Consider the following 24,336-nt stretch of genomic DNA (forward strand, 5'->3'; position numbering starts at 1 on the left):
ACGCTGCGCGGGGTGAGAGGTGAAAGGTCAGGGCGGGGTCGACGGAGCCTGGGCTCAGAACGGCGGCAACATGGCGTCTACGGCGGCTGGGAAGCAGCGAATCCCCAAAGTGGCAAAGGTGCGGGAGGAATAACCCTGTTCCCCCGGGGCCCGGCCATGCGTGTGACCGACCGCGGGGGGGTGTAGGATCGGGGTGCCCAGGGAAAGGAGACGGGGGTGTGCGTGCCTGGAGGGGGAGGCAGAGTGGAGGGAACGGGTGAAAGTTCTCGGGGTCGGGGTGTCTGTGAGAGGGAATTGGGGGGACCTGTGACTGGTGGGGGGGGGGGCTCGGGGAATTGGGGGGACCTGTGACTGGGGGGCTCGGGGAATTGGGGGGACCTGTGACTGATGGTGGGGGGCTCGGGGAATTGGAGGGACCTGTGACTGGGGGGCTCGGGGAATTGGAGGGACCGGGAGGTGGAGGCGCTCAGGGGTGCCAAGGAATTGGGGGGACCTGTAACTGGGGGTGGGGGGCTTGGGGAATTGGGGGGACCAGGGGTGGGAAGGCTCAGGGGTGCCAGGGAATTGGAGGGACCTGTGACCGGGGGGTGCCCAGTTAGACCAGGGAGGGGGATGAGGGAAAGGGGAAGGTGGGTGTGGTGGGGTCGCTGGTGCCAGTGCTGATGGAAATACTGTAGCTTTTGCATAGTACTCTGCTGCTAGCTGTAACGTAGAGCATGAGCCCAGCTATTAGTGGGGGCTTCATTTTAGAAACAGTCTCACTTACTTTTTTTTTTTTTTTTAAGTACAACACAGTCATGTGTTTCCACCCCCCGCCCCCGTAATAGTTCTCATGATTGTTGGTTGAAAACTTTTATCTGATCAAACACACATACTGGTGGACCATTATGGGATACATGCTGAGGGATGTTAGTACTAAATAAGGGACATTTCTTAGAATGGTGGAGCATGCTTGTTTCATGGAGAAAAAATGTTATGCTTCCCTATTTTCCTCATCCCATGGTTCCAAAGCAGTTGGAAACTTCTGCTGAAATGACCAGCAGTTAAATGATTAGCAATTGTAGCTATTTAAAATACAAAAGGTCAATTTGTCCATCTCAGAACTACTGGGCAAAATTCTGTCCCCCTGCACTGACTTACACCAGGGTCTGAATGTGGCCCATTGTTGTGCATGTCCCTTTGGGAATGACATGTCCCCTTGGGAAGGTTTTCTCAACAACTAAAAAGGCCAAAAACATGGTTTTCAAATATTTTAAATATTAAGGAAACAGATAAGACCACCAGAAAAGTGCTGGTATGGAGTTAACACAAAGCACTACTTCCGTTCAACCCATTTATAGTGTTTTCTTTTAAAAAAACAAGTCCAGATTCCATGTACTCACCATTTCAAAGCCATTTTTAGCTTAAAGAATGTGAAAATAACCCAGTTGGGGCGGGGTGGGGGTGGAGAGGGGCCAGGGACAAAGCTGAACTGAAGGTTACAGATAAGTTATTCCAGCTGTTTAGTCTTGGAAAAACAGCACCTGTGAACCACTGATGTGGCTACAGCACTAGTAGCAATGTGGGAGACTGAAGTGTACAGAGGGAGGGTATTTTAACTGCCATCAAAATCCCCATGTTTTAATGGGGAGATTGTCTTGTGGATCATTTCCACTCCTATTTCCTATCCCATCACCTCCCTGTGGCAACTACAGCACCTGTTAACGTAGACAAGTAAAATTAGGAAAGTATCAGAAGTAATTTTTTAAGCTATATTTTAATGACGCTTAGTAGCTGTCAGTGAAGAGAAGGAGCCAGTACTGTATGAGCAGCTAACCCTCTCAGTTTGATGGGTTGTATGACACCATGGTTAAAAACACCTGAGCCTTGTCTACACTACAGTTGCCAATGTTGCTACTATTGGTGGAGACTTGTGTCTTTTAATGTAGTCAAGTTATGGTGATTTTCGTCTTTAGTGTTCAGAAAAGTAATTTGAATTAATGTATCTCCTTAAAATAAATAGGCTTGGAAGGATTCGATTTTAATAAATGTTAGCAATCATCAGTTTTTCCTTCAAGTTATGCCCATCATTAATAAAGTTACAGAGAAGGAAGGTTAAACATATGTTGCAGTATTTTGCTTTCAATCAGGTAATAAATCATGAATAGAAATACAGATTTGCCATGGCATTTTTAAAAATCAGAAGTCAGAGTAGTCGTGGTAAATGTAGTAAAAATCACAGGTTACTAAGTTTACTGTGACTGCTCCCTGAATTTTGATTAACAAAATAATGCCCCTCTCCCTGCTACCTGCAGCAGCACCCTCTGCTTCCAGCACCACAACCCTAATCCCAGTCTGGTGTGGAGGGGAGGCTGGGGAGCAAGCTCACCTCTCTGTTGCGGCCCCTGGTCACGCCAGGCTGGGCCCATCATCCTGCTCCAGGCATTGAGACCTGGCATGTGGGGTTCTTCCATTCCCCCCTATTGGTCAGGTGGGCCAAACCAGAACAACGCTGCAACCCAGTGCACCAGATCACAGTGTCACTCACTGAAGTTTGCACCCCACCCCTGGTCATGACAGAGCATCTAGGGTGGTCAAACCTGAATAGGGCTGTGACCCGGTGCTCCTGGTCACAACACTCGGGCAGGGAGCCAGGCTCAGCCATAGAAGCTGCTGCTGCAGGGTAAGTCATGGACACAGAACCAAGTCACAGGCAAAGGGAAAAATCATGCTATCTGTGACTTTCCCCCTCACTGTGACAAACCTAATCCTGGAGTACTGACTGATGAAATTAGATGCTGAATCACTGCATCTATGGACATTATTTTGACTAAATACAGATACAGGCAATGACCATAAATCATGGCAGATGCTTCACCTCTTTGGTGCCTGATTGACATTGCTGGTGCGCCAAGGCCTACATAGTGCCCCACTGACTGCAGTAGAGCTGTATGTACACACACAGGCTACCGCTCTGAAGCTTTGGGCCAGTTAAGGGTTTACTAGATTTTTTATTTCCTACTAGTGCACATTCATCCACATTAATTTTTTTAAAATACTTGTAATTCATAAGTAACAAAAATGGAATCCTCCAATAATTATTGCTAGGTATAACGTTGCTGCCATAATAACAACAAATAATCAGTTATTACTAAGGTGTCTTCTACACCCACGTGGAGCCCCATTGACCCAGACAGACCATTCTTTGCAAGTCAGTCGTCTGACTTTCAGAAGGCTGACCAGAATTGTGACTAAAACTCTGGTCCTGCAAACATGTGTGCTTTAGGGCTGACCAGAAAGCAAGAATTCTATTTCATGAAAAAAATTCAGCTTTTCAATATCTGGATGAAACCCTGACCATTCAAAAGTGAGTGAGTGTGAGCAAGAGCAAGCACCCCTCTTTGAGTAGCCAGTGGGTAGGGCACTTACCTGTGATGTGGGAGGACCCAGGTTCAGGTCCCTGCTCTGCCTGATTTCTGCTTTATCTACTACACTGTAGAGCAGTGGTATTCAGTTAAAACTTCTGGTGGACTAAATAAGTCAATGTCCAAATGTTGCCAGGTCAGAGGGCTGTTCAGGTGTTTGCTCTGTAGTAAGCCTGCTACTGGCCACAGGTCGCAACCTTTAAAGAGAGGTATGATGGGTATTATTTATTATTCTCAAAGTAAAAGGCTAAGCATGCCAGTGGATAGGAGTACAACATAATCTTGCAAACAAATTATTATACAAATACACTGTAATGCTATTAAAACATCATGCTATTAATGTTAATTCTATTATAACTATGAAATTAAAATTAGAAGTTCATTCATTTCCTGTGAGTTTAACTTCTAATTCCCTTTTCTTACTGCTTGAAATATTGACACTCCTGCACTGTTCCCCCCCACACACCTTCCCAAAAAAGTACTCTGCAGCTAGTTTAACTAATGAAAGTACGTCAGTTACTGATCACTTTATGTTCCATAAGCATTTGATTAAGTGCCTGATTAAAAGTGTATCACCATAAGGCGAAATGCATCAACACAGTCTAGTTCCATTGTGTTTAAATGTAAATGAAAAATTTTTAAATTAAATACATGGCATGATGGTAAACATAGGGGAAAATAAACTTAAGTGCATCTGCCCAGTTCCCATCAGTTCTGCCCTGTTGCCTCCCTGCATCTGCCCAGCCCGGTGGTTCTCAACCTATTTAACATTGTGGGTTGCGTATGTACCTCTCTGTTTTATGTGGGCCACATCCACACAATATATATACTACCTGTATGGCCCTAAGGATGTCACATAGGCCACAGTTGTGCGCCGATTGGGCCATGGGTTGAGAACCACTGGCCCAGCCCATCCTGCTTCCAGCCTCACTTCTCCTACTGGGTTCTTCACCCCCTAATCCCAGTCCAAGGGGAGGGGGGCTGCGGTGGTATCCCTCTACCTCCCCCTTCTAGGCAACTCCAGGGGTCCGTCATCCCCTGCTTCCCTGGCTGGGTGTGAAAGGGAGGGAGGAGCCATCCCTGCTTATAGCAGGGAGGGGGTAAAAAGGAGTGGAGCTATCTTGAGCTGCAAAGTTCTTTCTGCACCCTTCTCCCCCACCCTTCTTGTAAGCAGGAATAGCTCCCCCCACCCACCCCTTCCTGTGAGAATAGGTTGGGTTCCTGAGAGGTGGGGGAGTGAGCACCACTGTTTCCCGAGGAGCTCTAATTGGCTGCTTTTGAAGGTATGAAGGAACAGCTAATGCCCAGCAGCGGGCCAAACAGAAGTCCCTGGTGGCAGAATCTAGCCTGCGGGCTGCCAATTGAAGAACAGTGCCATAGAGTCAGTCGTTCTCTCTCTCTCTGGCTCAATAGATACAGCTCCAATGGGAGATCTTGAGAAAGACCTGTCTGAGAATAGCTAATACTCTGGTGGTTTGGGCAATCAGCTGGGATGTGGGCGACCCAGGTTTAGATCCCTGCTCTGAATCAGGGAGAGCAGGAATTTGGGTGTTTTACATTCCAAGTGAGTGCCCTGATCATTGGGCTATTGGCTATTTTGGTAGAGTGTTTTTTTTTTTTTTCTGATTTTGACCATAAATTCCATCTGGGACCTGAAAAAACTTCCCAGTGAAAGTCTACGTTTCTGTGAAAAGTTCTGGCTTTGACAAATCAGCATTTTCCAACGAAAAAGTATCCTAAAAAAATTCCCATGCGGTTCTGGCATGCATGTCTTTAGATTTATGAATGTGAATAATCCTGTTGTTCAATGAAACTACTCATGTGCATGAAATTAAGTATGTGAGTGTTTTCAGGATAGGAGCCTTACTCTGTATTCCCAAAAATGTTGAAACTCCCGGCTTTATACTGTACTTTTTCCTTAACAGATTATATTCATGCTTTATGTAGTTGTGGTATCTCTAATCCAGTCAATAGTTTATATGACATTTTTTTCAGAGGTATGGAGTCACCTGGTTGGCCCCACTTTAAACTTTCTAAATCCAACCTTTTATGAAACTTGTAATATCAGTAGAATGTTTACAGCATTTTTCTGAAAAGCAAAGAGTTTTTAAAACAAATGAATATTGCTCTTCAGTTTTGAAACTACTGAAAATGTGAAACCAAAGTTCAACAACCAACATTGGTTTTCATTGTCCAATGCTAAAAGTAAAGAAAGGACATAAATAGTCAAGTTGGAGTTTAAAAATTCTTTCATACTTAATGTCAAGGAGCTATCAGTAACATAGATAAAAAGTAAAATTGTCTGTGGTATGATTTTTTTACTTTATAATATTTTTTTAAAAATGAGGATATCATATTCCCAACTTTACATGTCATCTGATAAATAAACGAAGGTTTCCAAATCTATTTTCATATTTAAATTTCCGCCCCCCCCCCCCCAAGATGAGTGGTCACCTCGGTCCCAGATATACTTGCATGAATACACTCCTAGGACTTGTTCCAACATATCCAATCTTTTTGCACTTCAGGCAGGGTTATAGCTTCTGAGTTTGACATGTTTTATGGGGTGAAATGGACACAGTAACAAGTATTTTATATTTGGTGTTGCTATTTCCTGTCTGTTTGCAAATTCAGTTCAGTTTATTCTCAGCCAGTCACCAAATCCTACTCCTTTGTATATTTCACATATTAAATCATTAGGTCAACTCACTTTTTGGGGGTTTTCAGTATTTTATGGGTGTAGAAAAATATAAGATTACCAAAAAAATGAATTTTTTTTCTTCTTCCAAAGGTGAAAAACAAAGCGCCAGCAGAAGTACAGATCACAGCAGAACAGCTGTTAAGAGAAGCAAAGGAGAGAGAACTTGAACTTCTTCCACCACCTCCGCAACAAAAGATCACAGATGAAGAGGAGCTAAACGACTACAAGCTTCGAAAACGGAAGGTAAGCGCACAAGCGACTGGATGCTCCTGTACAGCACTAAGAAGCTAGCATATTTGTAAACTTTACTAAACGTTTTCATTCATTCTTCATTAACTTCAAAGAGAGAAAATAGATATTCTGTGCTTTTACGGTAAAATCACAAATAGCTGTTTAAGGGTACTTAACCCGTTCCCTTTAAACAATTAAATGCAGTTTTTTAGAATTTGGATTTAGTAGCAAATTAACAGTATAACTTATTATAATTTTGTATTGGAAACTGTATGTATACTGTTAACAAGTCTATTCATATGTGCTAGAATCTGGAGAGGTGGGCTATAGAAAAAGGGAAGAAGAGTAAAAATCAGCCAGCAGGAGGGAATAGGAATGTGCTGGCCGCAACTTCCCGCAGCTCCCGTTGGCCGGACACAGTGAGCTGCAGCCACTGGGAGCTGCAGGGGGCCGTGCCTGTGGATGGTCAATGTAAACAAAATGTCTCGCAGCCTGCCAATGGATTACCCTGATGAGCTGCTTGGCAAAAGGGCCGTGTCAACCCCTGGTGTCTAGTGTCTGAATGCTTACTGAAGCTAGTCTCCAAAGGGATGTGAATTTAGAGCCCCTGAATGAGGATTAGGGCCCTGTTGTGCTGAGGGCTGTACAAAGGGTTATCTCCATTCATATCCATCTGTTAGATAGGAACGATACTGTGATGTTTGTTGGACATAGGTTGGGGGCAACCTCTAACGCTGAATGTGCTATCTCTGCTGCATCAAAGTTGTGGAAATGCTTCATTATGGAACTGAAAACTTGCCTCCTGGCATTTGGACACACAAATAAGAGTCATAATATACTTAGTCAAGAAGAGGCAGAGTTCCTAGGCATCTCTCATGGCCTATAAACTCTAGTAAAGTATGTGCATGTTATAGATGTTTGGACCATTGGGAAGTATGAAGTGCTGGCATGTCTGATATCAGATACTTCCATCAAGTGATCAGTTTATAGCCACAAAAGAATGCATGTGGCATGTTCAAATTAATATATTGTCAGTGTTGTGTGCAAAAATTGAGCCCCATAACTTCAATTAATGTTACTATTAAAATATCCAAACAAAGGGTTTTTTATAAGAATTTTGAATGCTGTTACAATTGTTAGTCCATTGGTGTTACAGATGGATACGGGCTTACAGCTCTCCTATGATCTACACTTATCACAACTCCGGCTACATTTCTAACTGCTCAAGTACATAACTTAGGAAACCCCTTATTCATTTTGATTTCAAAGTTAAGTATTGTAACTTCTGTTTAAACTAATTGTAATACGTTTGGGATTTTTAGTCCAATCTATTGATATCTTGTTTTTGAGTTACCAGTACATCACTCTTGGTTTATAATAGGATCTTTCTGCATAGAGAAACATTTTACTTTTTAAAAAATAAATTATGACTTTCTTCTTAGACCTTTGAAGATAATATAAGAAAAAACAGGACTGTTATCAGTAACTGGATAAAGTACGCACAATGGGAGGAAAGCCTAAAAGAAATACAAAGGTAATTATGAAGATGGGCATCTCTCATACATGCCTTCAAGAATATGTGCAACTAATATTGTCAGAGTTCTTGAACTGCATCATACATGCATTTACTTCAACAATAGTTTTTGCTTTCCAGAGCTCGTTCCATCTACGAGCGTGCTTTAGACGTGGACTACAGAAATGTCACCCTCTGGCTGAAGTATGCAGAAATGGAAATGAAGAACCGCCAGGTTAACCATGCCCGCAATATCTGGGATCGAGCCATCACTACCCTCCCCAGGGTCAACCAGTTCTGGTGAGTTTTCAGATAGTAGAACTCGCTATTTCACCTCTAATAATAAAAACAATTGATCTTTCACTTAGTGAAAAAGAAAAATGTCTGCATATGCAAATACAGTCTTCAACATCTCCGGTGTTTGAGTTTTCTTTTTCTCAGATTCTGCAAGCTAATATTAAAAAAAAGGCTCACATTACTGGAAAGTCCATTCCTCCCCACCCCCTTTTGGAGTGTAATCTCACCAGGATAGGGGTTTGGCATAACGGGGCCTCTGGACAATTCTGTGATGCAAATAATGAATACCACCAAAAGAGTTACCTATAGATAATACTTGTTTTAAGTACATTTCTAAATGGTTTTGTCAATGATAGCTCTTTTGCCGTTTTAAAGGTACAAGTACACTTACATGGAAGAGATGTTGGGGAACGTTGCTGGAGCACGTCAGGTGTTTGAACGCTGGATGGAGTGGCAACCGGAAGAACAAGCTTGGCATTCCTATATTAACTTTGAGCTGAGATACAAGGAGGTGGAGAGGGCACGCACTATTTATGAGAGATATATCCTTTTTACAACAGTGTGTCTTGCACTGACATTTAGATCCACGTTTTACATTTCATCCTTATCCATCTTAAATGCCCATGAATTTGTATGTGACTTTTCTCCACTTCAGTTGTATTGTGAGCAACAAACATTGCTGATACCTAGGAGTACACGTGGATGGGAATTTTAATTTACCACAGTGAAATTCAATTAAATGAGTATAAATGTCCTGGAAGAGCTTGTAATTTAACTGTGCCACAAGAGGTGTATATTTTTGGCTTGAAAGATGCTGACAGTTTAAGCACTGTAACCAACAACAACAAAAACCAACACACACAAAAACAGTAAACGTTACAAAGCACTGCAGTAAAATGTGGTGGGTCACACATATGAGAGCTTTGGAAATTTGCATTTAAAAATTGCTATGAGGTAGAGGGTCACTTCTTTCTTCTTAGATATTTGCCCCTCCTTTCTGCCAGAGCTACTAAGTTTTTCCTCCTCTTCTCATCTAATATTTTTCCCTTTTTTTATTCACTATTTTTCCTTCCTAAAAACTATAAGGCCTGAGTCTGAAACGCCCTCTGTGTGGAACACCCCTTAACCCTCTTCTTCTACCACTTGGACATGTTCTTTGCCTGGTTCATCTTTAACTATTGTTCTCGCATGATCCATGGTCATGTGGTCCCTGGGAAGAATGGAATTTGAAGTGGAGAACTGTTACCATTTCCTTAACATTTCTATACTTGTCATTGTGCATCCTGATGTTAAGAATTGGATCAAGTATGCCCGCTTTGAAGAGAAACACAGTTACTTTGCCCATGCAAGAAAAGTATATGAGAGAGCAGTGGAGTTCTTTGGAGAAGAACATATGAATGAGCATTTATTTGTGGCTTTTGCAAAATTTGAGGAGAACCAAAAAGAAGTAAGGACTTGCTAAAGTGTATTGAACTAATATAAAGTGAAAGTTGTGCTCTGCGCCATTTAGAATTCTCTTTGGCTGTAGTTTCTTGGCATCTTGACTGAGTTCATAGTACTCGTGTGCAGAATGTAGTAACAAGGAGACTTGGTTTTGTTTATATTTGCCTTTTGGTGATATCAAGGGAAACTTATTCTCTTCTTGTTAACTTGAGCAAGATACTATTGCTTGCCATCAGGAAACTTGGGCCCTGATCTGGCAAACACTTACGCACATGAACTAATGGGATTAACTCAGTGGCAATGCTCACATGGGTAAGTTTCTGCAGGATCATGGCTAGAGCCCTGCAGATTTGCGGATATCTGCAGACTATGTTTGTGGATTGGATGCAGATACAAATTTTGTAATCACACGGGGCTCTACTCATGGCCTAAATTTGTCTTTTTACCCAATATATGAGAAACTTGCAGGGATAAACGTGTCCCAGCTGGAGCATTAGTGACGCCACACTAAAAACATCCTAAAAAGTTAAAACGTAACTTAAAAAAATCCACCCACTTAAGAATTAACCCGAAACTTTAAACAAGAGAAGAGAGCATGTGGGGTCCAACACAGGGGAAAAATAGGACTCAAAATTGTTATTTTATATATGTTATAAGCTGGATCTTCAACTGGTGTATCAGCATGGTTCCACTATCATCATGGAGCTACACTCGCTGACTCCAGCTGAGGGTCTGGCTCAGTACCTACTTTTCTGCACAGATTTGCCTACAGTACCATGCTTCCTCATCTAACTCTGAACAACGTTTTCTAATTCTGGTATACACCAAACACTGCCCCTTGTAGAGCTTTTGTGACAAGCTAGGATGCTAGGGAGCCTAAAGAACCCTGTGATACACTGGGTCTCATTGCTCTTGGTTTAAATGTCCTTGTCGGATTTATTTTTTATAAAGCGTGGATTCAGTCTAAAAGTATCAACTGGAGAGAAGTTTCATTAGGAAAAGAGTTACTTAGAGCCAAACATCTTGGTGTACAATTTTCCCTTGTTGATTTGATATCTTTTAGATTCCTTCTGTGTGAACCCTGCTTGCCATAGAACATTTCCCCAAAGCATCATGTACTTGCACCCTTTTATCTCCTACCAATGATCCTTGCTTTGTTTGTCTGATTTCCAGCCCCTTAGATGTTACCATGCAGATGCTTGTTGTAGGTTCTTATTTGTGGCACAAGGCAGGGATTGTGGCTTATTTTGTTGCTGTTTTTTAACATGGTCATATCATGATTGTTGACTTATCAGCAATATGAAAAACAAGTTTTGCATGTTACTATTAATTAACCTGATTGGCCTCTAGATGCTCCCACCATTTTATGACCTCATTGTGCTAGGTGCTCTACAAACAAAGTCCTGGCCCTAGAAAGTATCTTGATATGTTTTTAAGGCTTATACAATTACTGTGCAGCAAAGTAGTCCAGAGTATGTTTCTGCTGTATTCCCCATTTCATTTTCTCTTTGTAGTAACCCACTGAGGCACCTGCATCTCTGCTTTCCTGTATATTAGGTAAAAGGCTTTTTTCTCTCTTCCTCTCCTTGGGCCTGCTCCTGCTCCCACTTAAATTAGTGGCAAAACTCCCAGTTACTTCTGTGGTGCAGGATCAGACCTTTGATGCCTATTCTTCAATATGCCAGTGGCTTTTGATTTTGCTCCTTTCTTTGATAGCAGTGCCATGCTTTGCAGTGTAGAAGGCAAGTGATATTTCAGCTTCATTGATGGTAGTAATACAATTATTTCAAGTTTTACTCCTCACAGAGTTCCTGAAAGAATGCATGTTAGCCCTGTGATAAAAAAGGCAAAACAGTTATATTTACATGTTGCTGTGTACTCAGTGAGAGATTGAAATGTCCTTTACCTTTAGCAAACTAATCTACTTCTAACTATGGATTACAGGGAATGGAAGAAAGGAGATGTTTTATAAAATGTATTACAAATCATTTTGATTTGTCATGTGTTAATGTTTTCAGTTTGAGAGGGTGAGAGTGATCTACAAATATGCCTTGGATAGAATTCCAAAACAGGAGGCCCAAGAACTCTTCAAAAATTACACCGTCTTTGAAAAGAAGTTTGGAGACAGAAGAGGCATTGAAGACATTATTGTAAGCAAAAGGAGATTCCAGTACGAAGAGGAAGTGAAGGTACGTGTTGATCTAGAGGCTTATAGCTGTGTAAACACTTTCCAGTCTCCAGTGCTGAACAGGATTCTCAGGAGTCTAGTGGTATTGAGCACTGTTTTTAGAGGGCATGTGTGGGTCATGTGAAATCATTGCATTTTTAGTTTAATCATAACTTCTCTGCAAGTGATACAAGTTTCTCTGGAGCTCCTCATACTGCATTTAAAACATCTAGCTGTTGGATTTAATGGGAATTGGGTTACAGGGGGTACATGTCAGCTGAGTGGGATAGATTCAGTTCCACTACATGAACTACAGAAAGGGTAACAAAAACTAGCCTAATCTTGGGTTTCTTTGGGGTTTTTTTAGAACTGCATACTGGCTTTAAATATTTAATGTCTCTCAATGATGATTAAACCTAACAATTCTCTTTCCGTCTCATCTAGAAACTTAAACATTCTAGGTATTTATCAGCTTTGGGGTCTACAGCTTGATGATATCATGAGTGTTTTGACCCTTAACTTGATATATTCCAAAATTACCTGCTGGGATATGAATTATTTTTTTTTTCTTTATCCACCATGGTGTTGCAAGAAACTGATGCAACGGAGGGGTTATATTTTCAAATTTTTAAGTGGAAAGATTGAGGGAAGGAGTGAAATTAGTGCTTTGATTGTCTTTTCCACTTCTCTTAGTAATTAATATCGCATAGACTATGACACCTGCCTGACAACCCATTTAGTCAAATACAAATCAAAACCAGAATTTTGTTCCTTTGGAACATAGTTACCGTATTTGCAAATTGCACTGTTGCTGATAGTCAGTTATTAGATTTAAGTTAGGTTCATATACTTGTCCACAGACATTTACAAAACATCTTAGTTCTGTCTAACTGTGTTTGGGCGGTGGGGGGAAATCTGGCATGCCCACTTTCTATTAAATGTAACTGTTGAATTGCTGAAGCCATACAATGGTGACAATTCTTTCCCACTCTAGTTGTTCATTTTAACCCTCATGAATCTCTGAATAAAAGCCGCAAAAATGCCTAAATGACTTAAACATTTGAACATTTTTACCTTTTCATTAATATTTCAGTGAATAATTTAGAAAAACATAGATGTACAAGTTTATAGATGTACACAGTTCTGCTTTAAACTATAGGGAGAGGAGCCTGTTATAATTGCATTAATGAAATGGTTTCCCCTCCCTTTCCGGAAGGCTAATCCCCACAATTACGATGCATGGTTTGATTACTTGCGGTTGGTTGAAAGTGATGCAGATCCTGATACCGTACGTGAAGTTTATGAAAGAGCCATTGCCAACGTTCCACCAATTCAAGAGAAAAGACATTGGAAAAGATACATATATCTCTGGATCAACTATGCATTGTATGAAGAACTGGAGGCAAAGGTAAAAACATGAGTCTCCTCTTTTTCCACATCTGGCTGTGACATACTAAGTAAGATGCTGTCTGGTTCTGAGTTTCTAATTAAATAAGCAAAATGTATTGTCTCATTTAATTTGCAAAACTGAAGTGGGGTTTGACTTTCTAGGCAGAGGAGTTGTTTTTCTCTGAAAAATTAAAATTTCTACTTATAACAGACCTTTAAATTATATGCTTATCTCTGGTAATCTGCCATGAACTGAACAGTCATTTTGTGGAAGTATCCTGTGAAGTTGCTAATGGTACATCCTTCAACATTTTCCCCAATCCACACTGATAACCTATTGGTATAGAAAAGTAGAACCAAGCCACCTCAGGCTTAGCTAAATTACTCATGGCAGGTTGTTGTCTGAACTCACATATTGTGGTAGCATTTTCAAATTCAGTAAAACTACTCTTTAAAAATGACTCTTGCAGGGAATATCTGAAATCCTTCTTACTCTGGCCTCAGAGATTGAGTAAATAATATAAGTTACTAGTGGGAATAGAACCTCCTTTTCCATGTTTATAATCAGTCATTTTGTAGTTGCTTTAAAGTTTTGTTCAATATGATTACATAGCATCATAGCTATTCTTCTACAAAAACATTCCCACTATAAGGGTAAAAGGTCTGTAACCCTTACCATAATACTTTGGTCTAAAAAGTGGTCTGTACTCTTGATCCTACCTTGAAGGGCCAGCTTTTTAGATTTGTGCACACAAATGGGTGGGCAAGTTGTTTGTGGTTTGTTTTTTTTTAAAGGTAGTTTAGTTTGCACAGTTTTAAACATTTAGCCTTAAACGTACTCCTCCAAAAATTCCTTAGTTTCAGAATTTAGTTTGTTAAATCAGAATTTTATTAGAGCCATGCAATAATCTTTGTATTGAATAGAATATTTAACCCACTCCGCTTGTCCTTCCAGGATCCAGAACGAACTAGACAGGTATATCAAGCATGTGTGGAACTCATTCCCCACAAAAAGGTATGGCTTATCTAATGAGTCTAGTGCGAAACCCTGACTGGCTCAAAACACACTATTCAAAATCCTGAAGATTACTTACCTCTGTACTGCCCAGGTCTACATGTTCCTCCCTGGTAACAAGAGATCATTTGGACTGTTCCCTTCTCAGTCAGCAGGGGATGCAGGGTTCATAGACCCACAGAAGAATCACCAGCATAGACATTAGTCTTTGTTCTGGAATATGAATGAGAGGGTTACTCTGGATTTTGATTAAGTTAGATCAGGGGTTGGCAACCTTTCAGAAGTGGTGTGCTGAGTCTTCATTTATTTACTCTGATTTAAGGTTTCGTGTGCCAGTAATACATTTTAACATTTCTATGAGTCTATAATATATAACTGAACTATTGTTGTATGTAAAGTAAATAAGGTTTTTGAAATGTTTAAGAAGCTTCATTTAAAATTAAATTAAAATGCAGAGCCCCCCAGACTGGTGGCCAGGACCCAGGCAGTGTGAGTGCCACTGAAAATCAGTTTGCATGCCACCTTTGGCACGCGTGCCAGGTTGCCTACCCCTGCATTAGATATACAAACACTGCTTTCTCCTTCTCTTTGTTTTTGCCTCTTATGAAATTGATTCTAGTCCCTTATTTAAAAAAGAAATATTTAATCAGTAAATAGTGCCTATGTAGGCATAATAGAAGTCTGGTAGACGTTTATTGTATATGAGTAACAGCAGGCCAAATGTGCCACTTGTATTTCCTAATATAGGAATTGTACTCTGGGTATTTTTTCACTTCTTTTCTCAGAACATTAAATGTACACATCATTTCACCTTGTTACAGTGATCAAGGTACAGTCTAGCATATTAATGACTTGCTTAATATTATCCCCATACGAGCCCTGTTTCCTTGTTTAATGAAAAAAATGTTTTTAAAGCTGCTACAGGTGAATTAGAGAGAAGATGCTATTCTGCTTCACAAAATGGAAACTTGTGACAGTGAAAATGTGGATGTACATTTTGTTTTTAATTTTAAAAGTTTAATGTTACAGTTAAAGAATCTTCCCTATATTAGCCTGGTCCATTTGGACTCAAGTCTTTATATTTTTGATTTTCTTTTTTCCTAGTATAGATAGTACTAACTTAATTTGTTTTGTTAGAAGAAATTAATTTTAATTTGTGTGTCTATGGCTGTTGGAAACAGTTGTATGTCATATTTCCTCTTCCCTTGTGGCATTGTCCTGCTCTATGCAGTCTATTCAGTTCTTAAAAATATCTCACAAAAGCCTTAATTTGCAAGGTATAGCTTTTTTTCTTCCTGTAGGAGAACAGTTTCTGCCAGTGACTGTCACGGGTTCACTCACCAGCACAACACCCCCTGCTGGCCATCACAGGGATTAGCTCTGCTACCCAGTGCACCCTCGCCTTTGGTGCCCTGCCCATTGTCATCACCACCTGCTGACTAGCTTCAGTCCAAGACTGTAGTGTCCTCTTCATGACTCGGCCCTCTGGCCATGTCACCATCCTCATTTTTCCCCCTTCCAGGGGTGGTATCTCAGTTCTATAGTCTAGCCATTTCCCCAGTAGCAACTGGGAGTGGACCCAGGCCTGCCCACCACTGTGGGTCCTTATTCCTCTCACTGCTGCTATGTCTTCCTGGGCCACTTCCCCATGGCCCCAGTACCTTCTTCGACCTTCCACAGGGCATTTGGCTGCTCAGTCCTGGAAGCCAGCAAGGAGCTCCTCTTGCTCCATGGATTCTGCCAGCAGTTGCTCTGTCCATGGTGTTGCAAGTCTCAGCCTGTTAAAGATGCAGTGTTCACTCTTTGTGCTCCCAGTACCAACTGAACCTGCTCTGCTGCCCTCCCTTTTATGTGAGCCCACTGGGCCCTGATTGGTTGCCTCGTACAGCTTTCCTCTAATTGGCTGCTTCCTGCACAGCCTCCCTAGGGCTCCTATTAACCTCTTCTCTGCCAGTGTGGGGTGAACACCCTATCATAGTCATGAATAAATTGTTTTTGTCATGATAAATTGTTTTGGATTGTGTAACATTCACCTGTTCAGCAGAATAATATTGTTCATTCAAATAAGATTATCCATGCAGTTACCGTAATATTACTTGACTCTACACAGTCAGTAAAAAACTGAAATAATTTCTGAAACTACAATAAGTAGCATTATTTGCTAAAAATCCATCTAAGCCAAATGTGTCTTGATTTTTTTTCTTCCAGTTTACATTTGCCAAAATGTGGCTGTTGTATGCTCAGTTTGAAATAAGACAGAAAAATCTTCCATTTGCCAGAAGAGCTTTGGTAAGTAAAGGAAGGCAAGAGGATAATTACTGAATTGTCTTTTAGAAACTTAAGAATTTTAAGGTTAACAGAGTTGAAAGAACTTTGAGAAGTCTCTTCTTTACAACTCATCTAGGCAAATCAAAATGTCTACACTTATTTGAGACCTGCGTGTCCCATATACGTGGATATGTGTATTTTAAAGGCAGGCATGGCTTTGTTTAGAGGTTTGGATAAAGCTGGAAGTAATGGAGCTCCACTTGTTTCAGCTGAGAAGCCAGAGACTCACCTTTCTGTGCTTATAGAGTAGATGAATGGAAAACATTTAAAAACCACCCTTGATCTGTGAGAACTCTGAGCATCCAGGTAATAGGACTTGTTTCCTGGGTGTTTTGAATGCAACATCCAGAATAATAACTAAAGCAATACAAGGACTTTGGACAGTCTCTTACGAAACTGCATCAAGCCCTTGGCACCGAATTTGGTAACACACTAGCGCTTCTCCAAAGATGGAGTCGGCCTTGACAGAAGCCCCTTTTACATGAAAATCTTTCCCTTTCCCTCCACACTTAGTTTTCCAGTAGTCTGGGTTAAAAACTGAGGCATTTTACTTGTGACCAAGGAAAAGCTAGTCTGGTACTGATGAGTCACTCTTCTTGCTGTGAGGAGACATCTGTTTCTTTGCAGATAAAACAGATCAGGTTTGTTGTGTTTTACGGTGGCAGAGCAGGGCTTGGGCGTTAATATGAATGTTTTCTCTGGCTGAGTGTGCTGCTTGATCGCTGAAATGCTGGAGGAACTTTGCCTGCTGAGTTGGACTCTTGCCCTTGGCTGGTAAAATGAAGCAGAGGGTTAAGTCCATTGTGAAGTTAATGCCTCCCTGCAGGAGGACAGTCTGCCATCTGTCCTTCTGTGCTGCTGTTAGGGCTTTTCTCAAGATGCCATCTCTTCACATTGGCATGCTCACCGATTATCACTGTCTCTAACCTTCCCATTTGGAGGTAGGTGATTTAGTAGGTTCTAAAGAGGTACTTGTGATCCCATTTAGAAATCTTAGATTTTCTTAGACCCTTTCAAAGACCTGTCTTTGATTTGGGTATGTTAGGGAAATTGTGCTTGTTTCCTCGATTTGAAAATTTCTTACTAGCTCAACTTGGATAGTACTGGCCACCAGGTTTTGTTGATACAGCTCTAGTCCCTGTCTGGCCCTGACGTTGTTGCTGGTATGCAGTTCCGTTCTTTCTTCACAATGAGATCCCAAAAGGACATAATCACTCTTCTGTCCAGAGCTTTTCTAGGAGGTATTGCAAGGTTCCGTTCTTTCTCTCTCTCACTCACACACATACACAGTCAACATATGTGAGGCCCCTGCTTTTGAGCTGTCATCAGTATGCAGATAACACACTGTTCTGCCTCATTTTCATTGGACCCATGTGGTGTGGGGTCTTTGCTTTCCCAGTATTTGTGAGAGATTAGGACTTGGATGACAGCAAATTGGAGCTTAATTTGGATAAAACAAAGGTAATGGTGGGAGAAATGGAAGAAAGAAGTAGGTGGGTGTAGCATGAATAGTCATGTGTTGGAACTTATGACTTGATTGGTAATGAACTGAATGCTAATGCTAGCTTGACTTATGGCTTCCTTGATTTGTAGTGAGTATATTGATAGGGTGTGATTCTCATGCATTTTCTAAGTGTAAGGAAGGTTTTGTAGGGGTCTATATTGAGGGAGTGTGTGGACTTTGGTTTAAAAAGTCAGTTACTTTAGCTCATGGGCAGAGATTTAGATATTGGGCGCATTTTATAAATATTTGAATATTTTTGCCTTCATTGTCTCCCTCAGAAGTGATTGGGGAGGGGCATGAGTTTGGTTGTTCCAGTATAACAGTCCATTAATGCTGGAGACATATGGCTTGTCCCTTCTTCCCTGTCCTCAAGCACTCCTATCTGAACCTGTTTAATCTGAGAGGTTCTCAAACTATGAATCACAGAATGCTACCTCTTGGGTTGTCGTCATGGCTGAGCACGTGGTGGTGGTGGTGGTTCTACTTGTTTTCAGCTCCTAAAGTTAATTAAAAGGAGCTAAAATACATTCAGTACTTTTCTAAACTTACTTGTCCTGGTAGTTATTACTATAGGCACCTGACGGTTGTTGTGCAATTGTGAGTAGGAGGGGAGGTGCTTCCTGCGACCATATTTATTAAGATGTGGTTCATGCTATTAATATATTTATGGATCCCTTACCTGGAGGATCAGAGGCTGGAGCCATCCTTTGTGGGGTGACCGTCTTGAGACTCAGAAGATGAAGCACTCGTTCGCATAAGCTGTTTTGAGTGATGAGGTCTCATGGAGAAACATTATACACGTGAATGCTGTCTGCAACAAGTTATACTTTTTCTATCTTCAGAGCACTAATTAGATACTTTATGCACTTGTTAGTTTTGTAATGGCTGAATCAGTACTAGTTAGATTTCACACTAGTCCTGATTGGAGTAGTCAATAGAAACTGTAGTGAAACAGATTAATTTAAATGCTACTACTGAACAGTAAGTGGACACTAAAAAAAGCACTTCTTCATAGAGATGGCATAAGTAGTTACTGTTTTTTTCATTTTACAGGGAACGTCCATAGGAAAATGCCCAAAGAACAAACTATTTAAAGGCTACATTGAACTGGAGCTACAACTGCGGGAGTTCGATCGCTGCCGGAAACTGTATGAAAAATTCCTGGAGTTTACACCTGAAAACTGCACATCATGGATTAAATTTGCTGAGTTAGAAACCATTCTTGGTGATACTGACAGAGCCCGGGCAATATACGAATTGGCTATTGGTCAACCTCGGTTAGACATGCCAGAGGTAAGGGGGTAAATGAAGAACTCTGAAGTAACCTATTCAACACACTGCATGGTTGCGGGGGAATCAACTAACCTGCTAATACAGCAGTGGGCAAACTTTTTTGGCCCAAGGGCCACATCTGGGAATAGAAGTTGTATGGCAGGCCATGAATACTCACGAAACTGGGACTGGAGTGCAGGACAACATGAAGGCTCTGGCTGGGGGCGCAGGCTCCAAGATGGGGCCAGAAATGAGTTCAGGGTGTGGCAGGGGGCTCTGGCCTGGGTGGGGTGCACGGGACAGGGCTCTGGCTGGGGATGAGGGGTTTGGGGTGTAGGAGTGCACTCCGGGCTGGGACTGAGGGGTTCAGATGGTGGGAGGGGGATCAGGGTTGGGGCATCAGGTTGAGGCATGGAGGGGGTGGCTCAGGGGTGCAGGCTCCGGGCGGCACTTACCTCAAGTGGTTTCTGGAAGCAGCGGCATGTTCCCTCTCCGGCTTCTCCGCGGAGGCATGATCAGGCAGCTCTACTGCATGCTGCCCCATCCGCAGGCGCTGCCCCTGCAGCTCCCGTTGTCTGTAGTTCCCGACCAATGGGAGCTGCGTGGGTGGTGCTTTGGGCAGGGGCAGCGTGCACAGCAGAGCCCCCTGGCTGCCCCTACGCATAGGAGCCGGGGGGACACAACAGGACATGTTGCTGCTTCCAGGAGATGTACGGAGCGGCCCCTGACCCCGCTCCCCAGATGGAGCTCAAAGGGCGGGACCCATAGGCCATAGTTTGCCCATCCCTGTGCTAATAGGAACATAGGACTTGTAATGGTATATTAGACCAGTGGTCCATTTAATCCAGCTCAGCTACATCTTCAGCAGGTGGTATACCAGTCCACAATAAACAAGTGTGGCGTAACATGCCTAAGGGAATAATTTTCTAATCCTAAGCAGTTCGTGGTTGGCTTGTGTCTGTAGCATGAGGGCTGACACTGCTTATATCTCATCCTAGCTAGTATAATTGGGCATTCTGTATGTGTCTAATTCTTTGCCTCAATATTTCTTAGCCATGTGTTCCAGTTTTAAAAAAAAATTATTGCCTTGGTATTAGATATGAGGTTGCTAGAGTCAGGGTTGTGTAATATCAAGTTTGCATGCTCTCTCTCTCTTTCTCTCTCTCTCTAAAAATGGTGCAATACATATGTTTGTAAAATAAAATAGCTCTCACTTCTGTTCTTACCAGTTTAGATGCATTGGACACTACAGCCTACCTGTCTACTTCGGTTGCTTGCACATAATGACTTTTCTGAGGCTGCACTCCAGTGTTTTGTAGTTTCCTCCTTATATAGCTCGTCAGTCTTCTAGGGTGTCTTCAAATAATTTGTTACTTATAGGATGTGTCTGTTCAGTTCGCCATATTCTCTACTCATGGCCTAAGCTATCATCTATAAACTAATTATATACAACTACATCCCTCCCTTTTCATACCTAGAATGTTGTGTCTCTCCAGTTTCAATTGCCTCAAGCAAATTTAATGTCTCCCCCGCTTATTTCTACAGCTCACTGTTCATTCTGGACAGTGCTCCCATTATTGAGATAGTGTCTGTCGAGCAACTTATCCACATTTCCCATGATAGTAAATGTTCCATATAAGTGTAAGCAGCTCACAGATCCACAAGTTTTGCCTTAGAGCAGAAATCTTGCAGCATCCTCTTTTCAAACAGTTTCCTTTGCCTCATTGTTCACATTTTCTCATTGTTTTTCTGACTCTTTGCCTCTTAAATCCCTTTTCAGCCTCTTTCCTCCATCTAAATTCTAATGATTTGATGTCATCTCTTTCTCTTGGAACCCCAATGTTTCATTCAGCCCAGAACCAGTTATTCACTCACTTGTCTGTGATAGTGGGTTCTGTCCTTTGTCCTGTTACCCTAACCTAGAGCTATAGATTAGAGGTGATATTATGTGTGACAGTAATACCTAGTACTGCCTCAATGTTTATAATTATTTGGCTACCTTTCTATTTGGTAATCTCTATACCTAAATTCTTAAGGCTTGTATTATAAAGTGCATTGAACAATCATAACTTCAAGAGTTTTGAATTTAGACTGACACATTCTCTCTCAGGTTCTTTGGAAATCCTACATTGACTTTGAAATTGAGCAAGAAGAGTATGAGAAAACAAGAAACCTTTACCGCAGATTGCTTCAGCGGACACAGCATGTCAAGGTAATGTTTGTGTAGCCACAACTGATCATACATAAGAACAGCCATACTAGGGCAGACCAAAGGTCCAGCTAGCCCAGTATGCTGCCTTCCAAGAGTGGCCAATGCCAGGTGCCCCAGAGGGAATGAACATAACAAGTGATCCATTCCTTGTCACCCATTCCCAGCTTCTGGCGAACGGGTTAGAGACACAATCCCTGCCCATCCTGGCTAATAGCCACTGATGGACCTATCCTCCCTGAATTTAGCTAATTCTTTTTTTGATCAGTTATAGTCTTGACCTTCACAACATCCTCTGGCAAGGAGTTCCACAGATTGACTGTGTTATGTGAAAAAATATTTCCATTTGTTTTAAACCTGCTGCCTATTAATTTCATTTGGTGGTCCCTAGTTCTTGTGTTATGAGGAGGACTAAATATCATTTCCTTATTTACTTTCTCCAAACCAGTCAAGATTTTATAGATCTGTCATATCCCCCCTTAGTCATCTCTTTTCCAAGATGAAAGTCCCAATCTTTTTAATCTCTCCTCATACGGCAGCTGTTCCATACCCATAATCATTTTTTTTGCCCTTTTCTGAACCTTTTCCAATTCCAATAGATCTTTAAGATGTGGAGACCACATCTGCACACAGTATTCAAGATGCGGGAGTATCATGGATTTATCTGTCACTTTCTTAATGATTCCCAACATTCTGTGTGCCAGAATCAGAATCCAGGAAGGAATCTCGGCTACTTCAGTAGTATGGCATTTTAAAATTAACCATCAACATTATTCTGTGGGGACCTTCATGACTCAGGGCATTTGGGAATAAATAAGGGAAAATGTTAATATTGCTAAATGACATGCTTAGAGATGAGATGTCTTTATATCTTTCTATTAAAAAAGGATCACTCTGCAGAAGCCCTGGGTTACTAGGACTTAGAGGCTGCTTTGCTTCTTATGCCAGGTTTCCTTTGCTTCCCACATTTGGAAAATTATCTTGACAACCCCACAATGGCTATAAAATTAAATTTTAAAAAGAGAGAAAACTAAATCAGTTCTGCAGAAGCATGTCTGTTCTGAGCAGCCATGGTCTCTTTAAAAAAAAAAAAAAAAACTCTCAAAAAATTGCAGACACTTTGCCACCAGCTGGCTATTATTTGTGGTCATAATACACCTGGCTGAATTTAGTGAAATCATAGAACTAAATCACAGTGCTATGGCTGGATGTTTGTCAAAGTGGCTTACAGAAAATGAATTGGGAGTGTTAATCGAGTTTCTTCTGGTCAGGCTACAAAAACTGGCAGAAAATTGAGTAGAAAGACAAAAGATAGAGTGAAGCAAGACACTGGTCTTACCACCCTTATAATTGTGTGGGGTCTCTAAGATCGGGTTTGATGCAAGACTTCTGCGAAGACAACCTTCAGCCTTGTTGAAATCACTTCCCTCTTTTAAAAAAAACAAAAAAAAAAGGAAACAATGGTATTCTGCTGTAAAACCAGAATATTCTTCAATACTAAAATGGGGCTGTAACCAAAATCTTACTCTGACATGAGGTTTTGTCTAGCTGGTTGTTTATAATGCTTGAAAAAGTGCTGAAACTAACGTAGATGGTTTCCAGATTGGCCACATCCTGCTGGTTTTTATTTTAATTACATTTTCACAATGAAATTTCCATTAGATTTTGCTCTGCTTTTCCTCTAGGTATGGATCAGTTTTGCTCAGTTTGAACTTTCTGCGGGAAAAGAGGAGAGCTTGCTAAGATGCAGACAGGTATACGAAGAGGCTAATAAAACAATGCGAAACTGCGAAGAGAAGGAGGAGAGACTCATGCTTCTGGAATCCTGGAGAAACTTTGAAGAGGAGTTTGGAACAGATTGCAATAAAGAGAGAGTAGATAAACTTATGCCAGATAAAGTCAAGAAGAGAAGAAAATTAAAGGCTGAAGATGGGGTAAGAGTAAAGGCTGGGAAAATAAAATGGCACCTACAATCACAGGAAGTTGTTTGTGTACAATACATTATTATAGTGCATCTATGAGACTAAACTTTAATTTAGTTGAACTATATGCATGGTGTTATTTCTGAGAATAAATGCTAAGTGTATTCAGGCTATTCAAATCTCTCTTCTGTCTGCATTCTCCCTTTTAGTTACGTGTAAGAGAGGCAGCAACATTAATGGGCAGTGGACTCCATGCCCTACTGATGCCTTAGTTTTAGCAGTCCTCTAATGAATGAAAAATAAAAACCTCAGTTCTGGTTTCACCCCTAGCTCTCATTGCCATGCTTGTTAGAGAGGAGGATTCGGCGTACTCCAGGAACTTAATGTTCTTACTGTGAAAACGTGTTCAGACTAAACAAACTAACTTGTGGCTTGTACTTTTCTTTTTCTAGTCCGACGCTGGCTGGGAGGAATATTATGATTATATCTTTCCAGAAGATGCTGCCAACCAGCCCAACCTCAAACTGCTTGCTATGGCTAAACTTTGGAAGAAACAGCAACAAGAAAATGAGACTGAAGAGATGGATCCAGACAAGGACATTGATGAGAGCGAATCCTAACGCTGCATTTCTCCTCCGCTGCCCCCGTGCATTTGATTTTTGTACAGTATTTCATTTGTGATTGACTGAATAAATGTATTTGAGTAACTTTTTAATGCTGCTATGTTGTTAGAAAAGTGCCAAGCAGGTGACCCCTTTCCTAGGAGACTGCGTATGAACCTTGTTTAACACTTTCTAAATTCTCCCTAAATTCCTTTTCACAGTCTCTGATCGCAGTAGCTGGAAATGGAACACATACAGTCCACTTGTTTTCTAAGCCTTCCACAGGGGACTTAACCCTTTCATTATATGCCAGTGTGCAGATGTTAATTTTTTTTCAGT

At 41.3% G+C, this 24,336-nt stretch overlaps 1 protein-coding gene across 1 annotated transcript; it reads left to right on the top strand.

The window, feature by feature from the left end:
- CRNKL1 (crooked neck pre-mRNA splicing factor 1) lies at window positions 1-24,110 on the top strand. The gene is made up of 14 exons (XM_050951298.1): window positions 1-118; window positions 6,196-6,348; window positions 7,779-7,870; window positions 7,991-8,149; window positions 8,522-8,688; window positions 9,415-9,593; window positions 11,608-11,778; window positions 12,973-13,164; window positions 14,101-14,160; window positions 16,369-16,449; window positions 19,046-19,285; window positions 21,375-21,476; window positions 23,159-23,407; window positions 23,848-24,110. Exons 1-14 carry the CDS (start codon window positions 71-73, stop codon window positions 24,013-24,015), a joined length of 2,061 nt encoding a protein of 686 aa, XP_050807255.1. The 5' UTR covers window positions 1-70; the 3' UTR covers window positions 24,016-24,110.
- Window positions 24,111-24,336: the final 226 nt, after the last annotated feature.

This window comes from Gopherus flavomarginatus, chromosome 4 (assembly GCF_025201925.1).
Source record: "Gopherus flavomarginatus isolate rGopFla2 chromosome 4, rGopFla2.mat.asm, whole genome shotgun sequence".
In the NCBI taxonomy this organism is placed as follows: domain Eukaryota; kingdom Metazoa; phylum Chordata; order Testudines; family Testudinidae; genus Gopherus; species Gopherus flavomarginatus.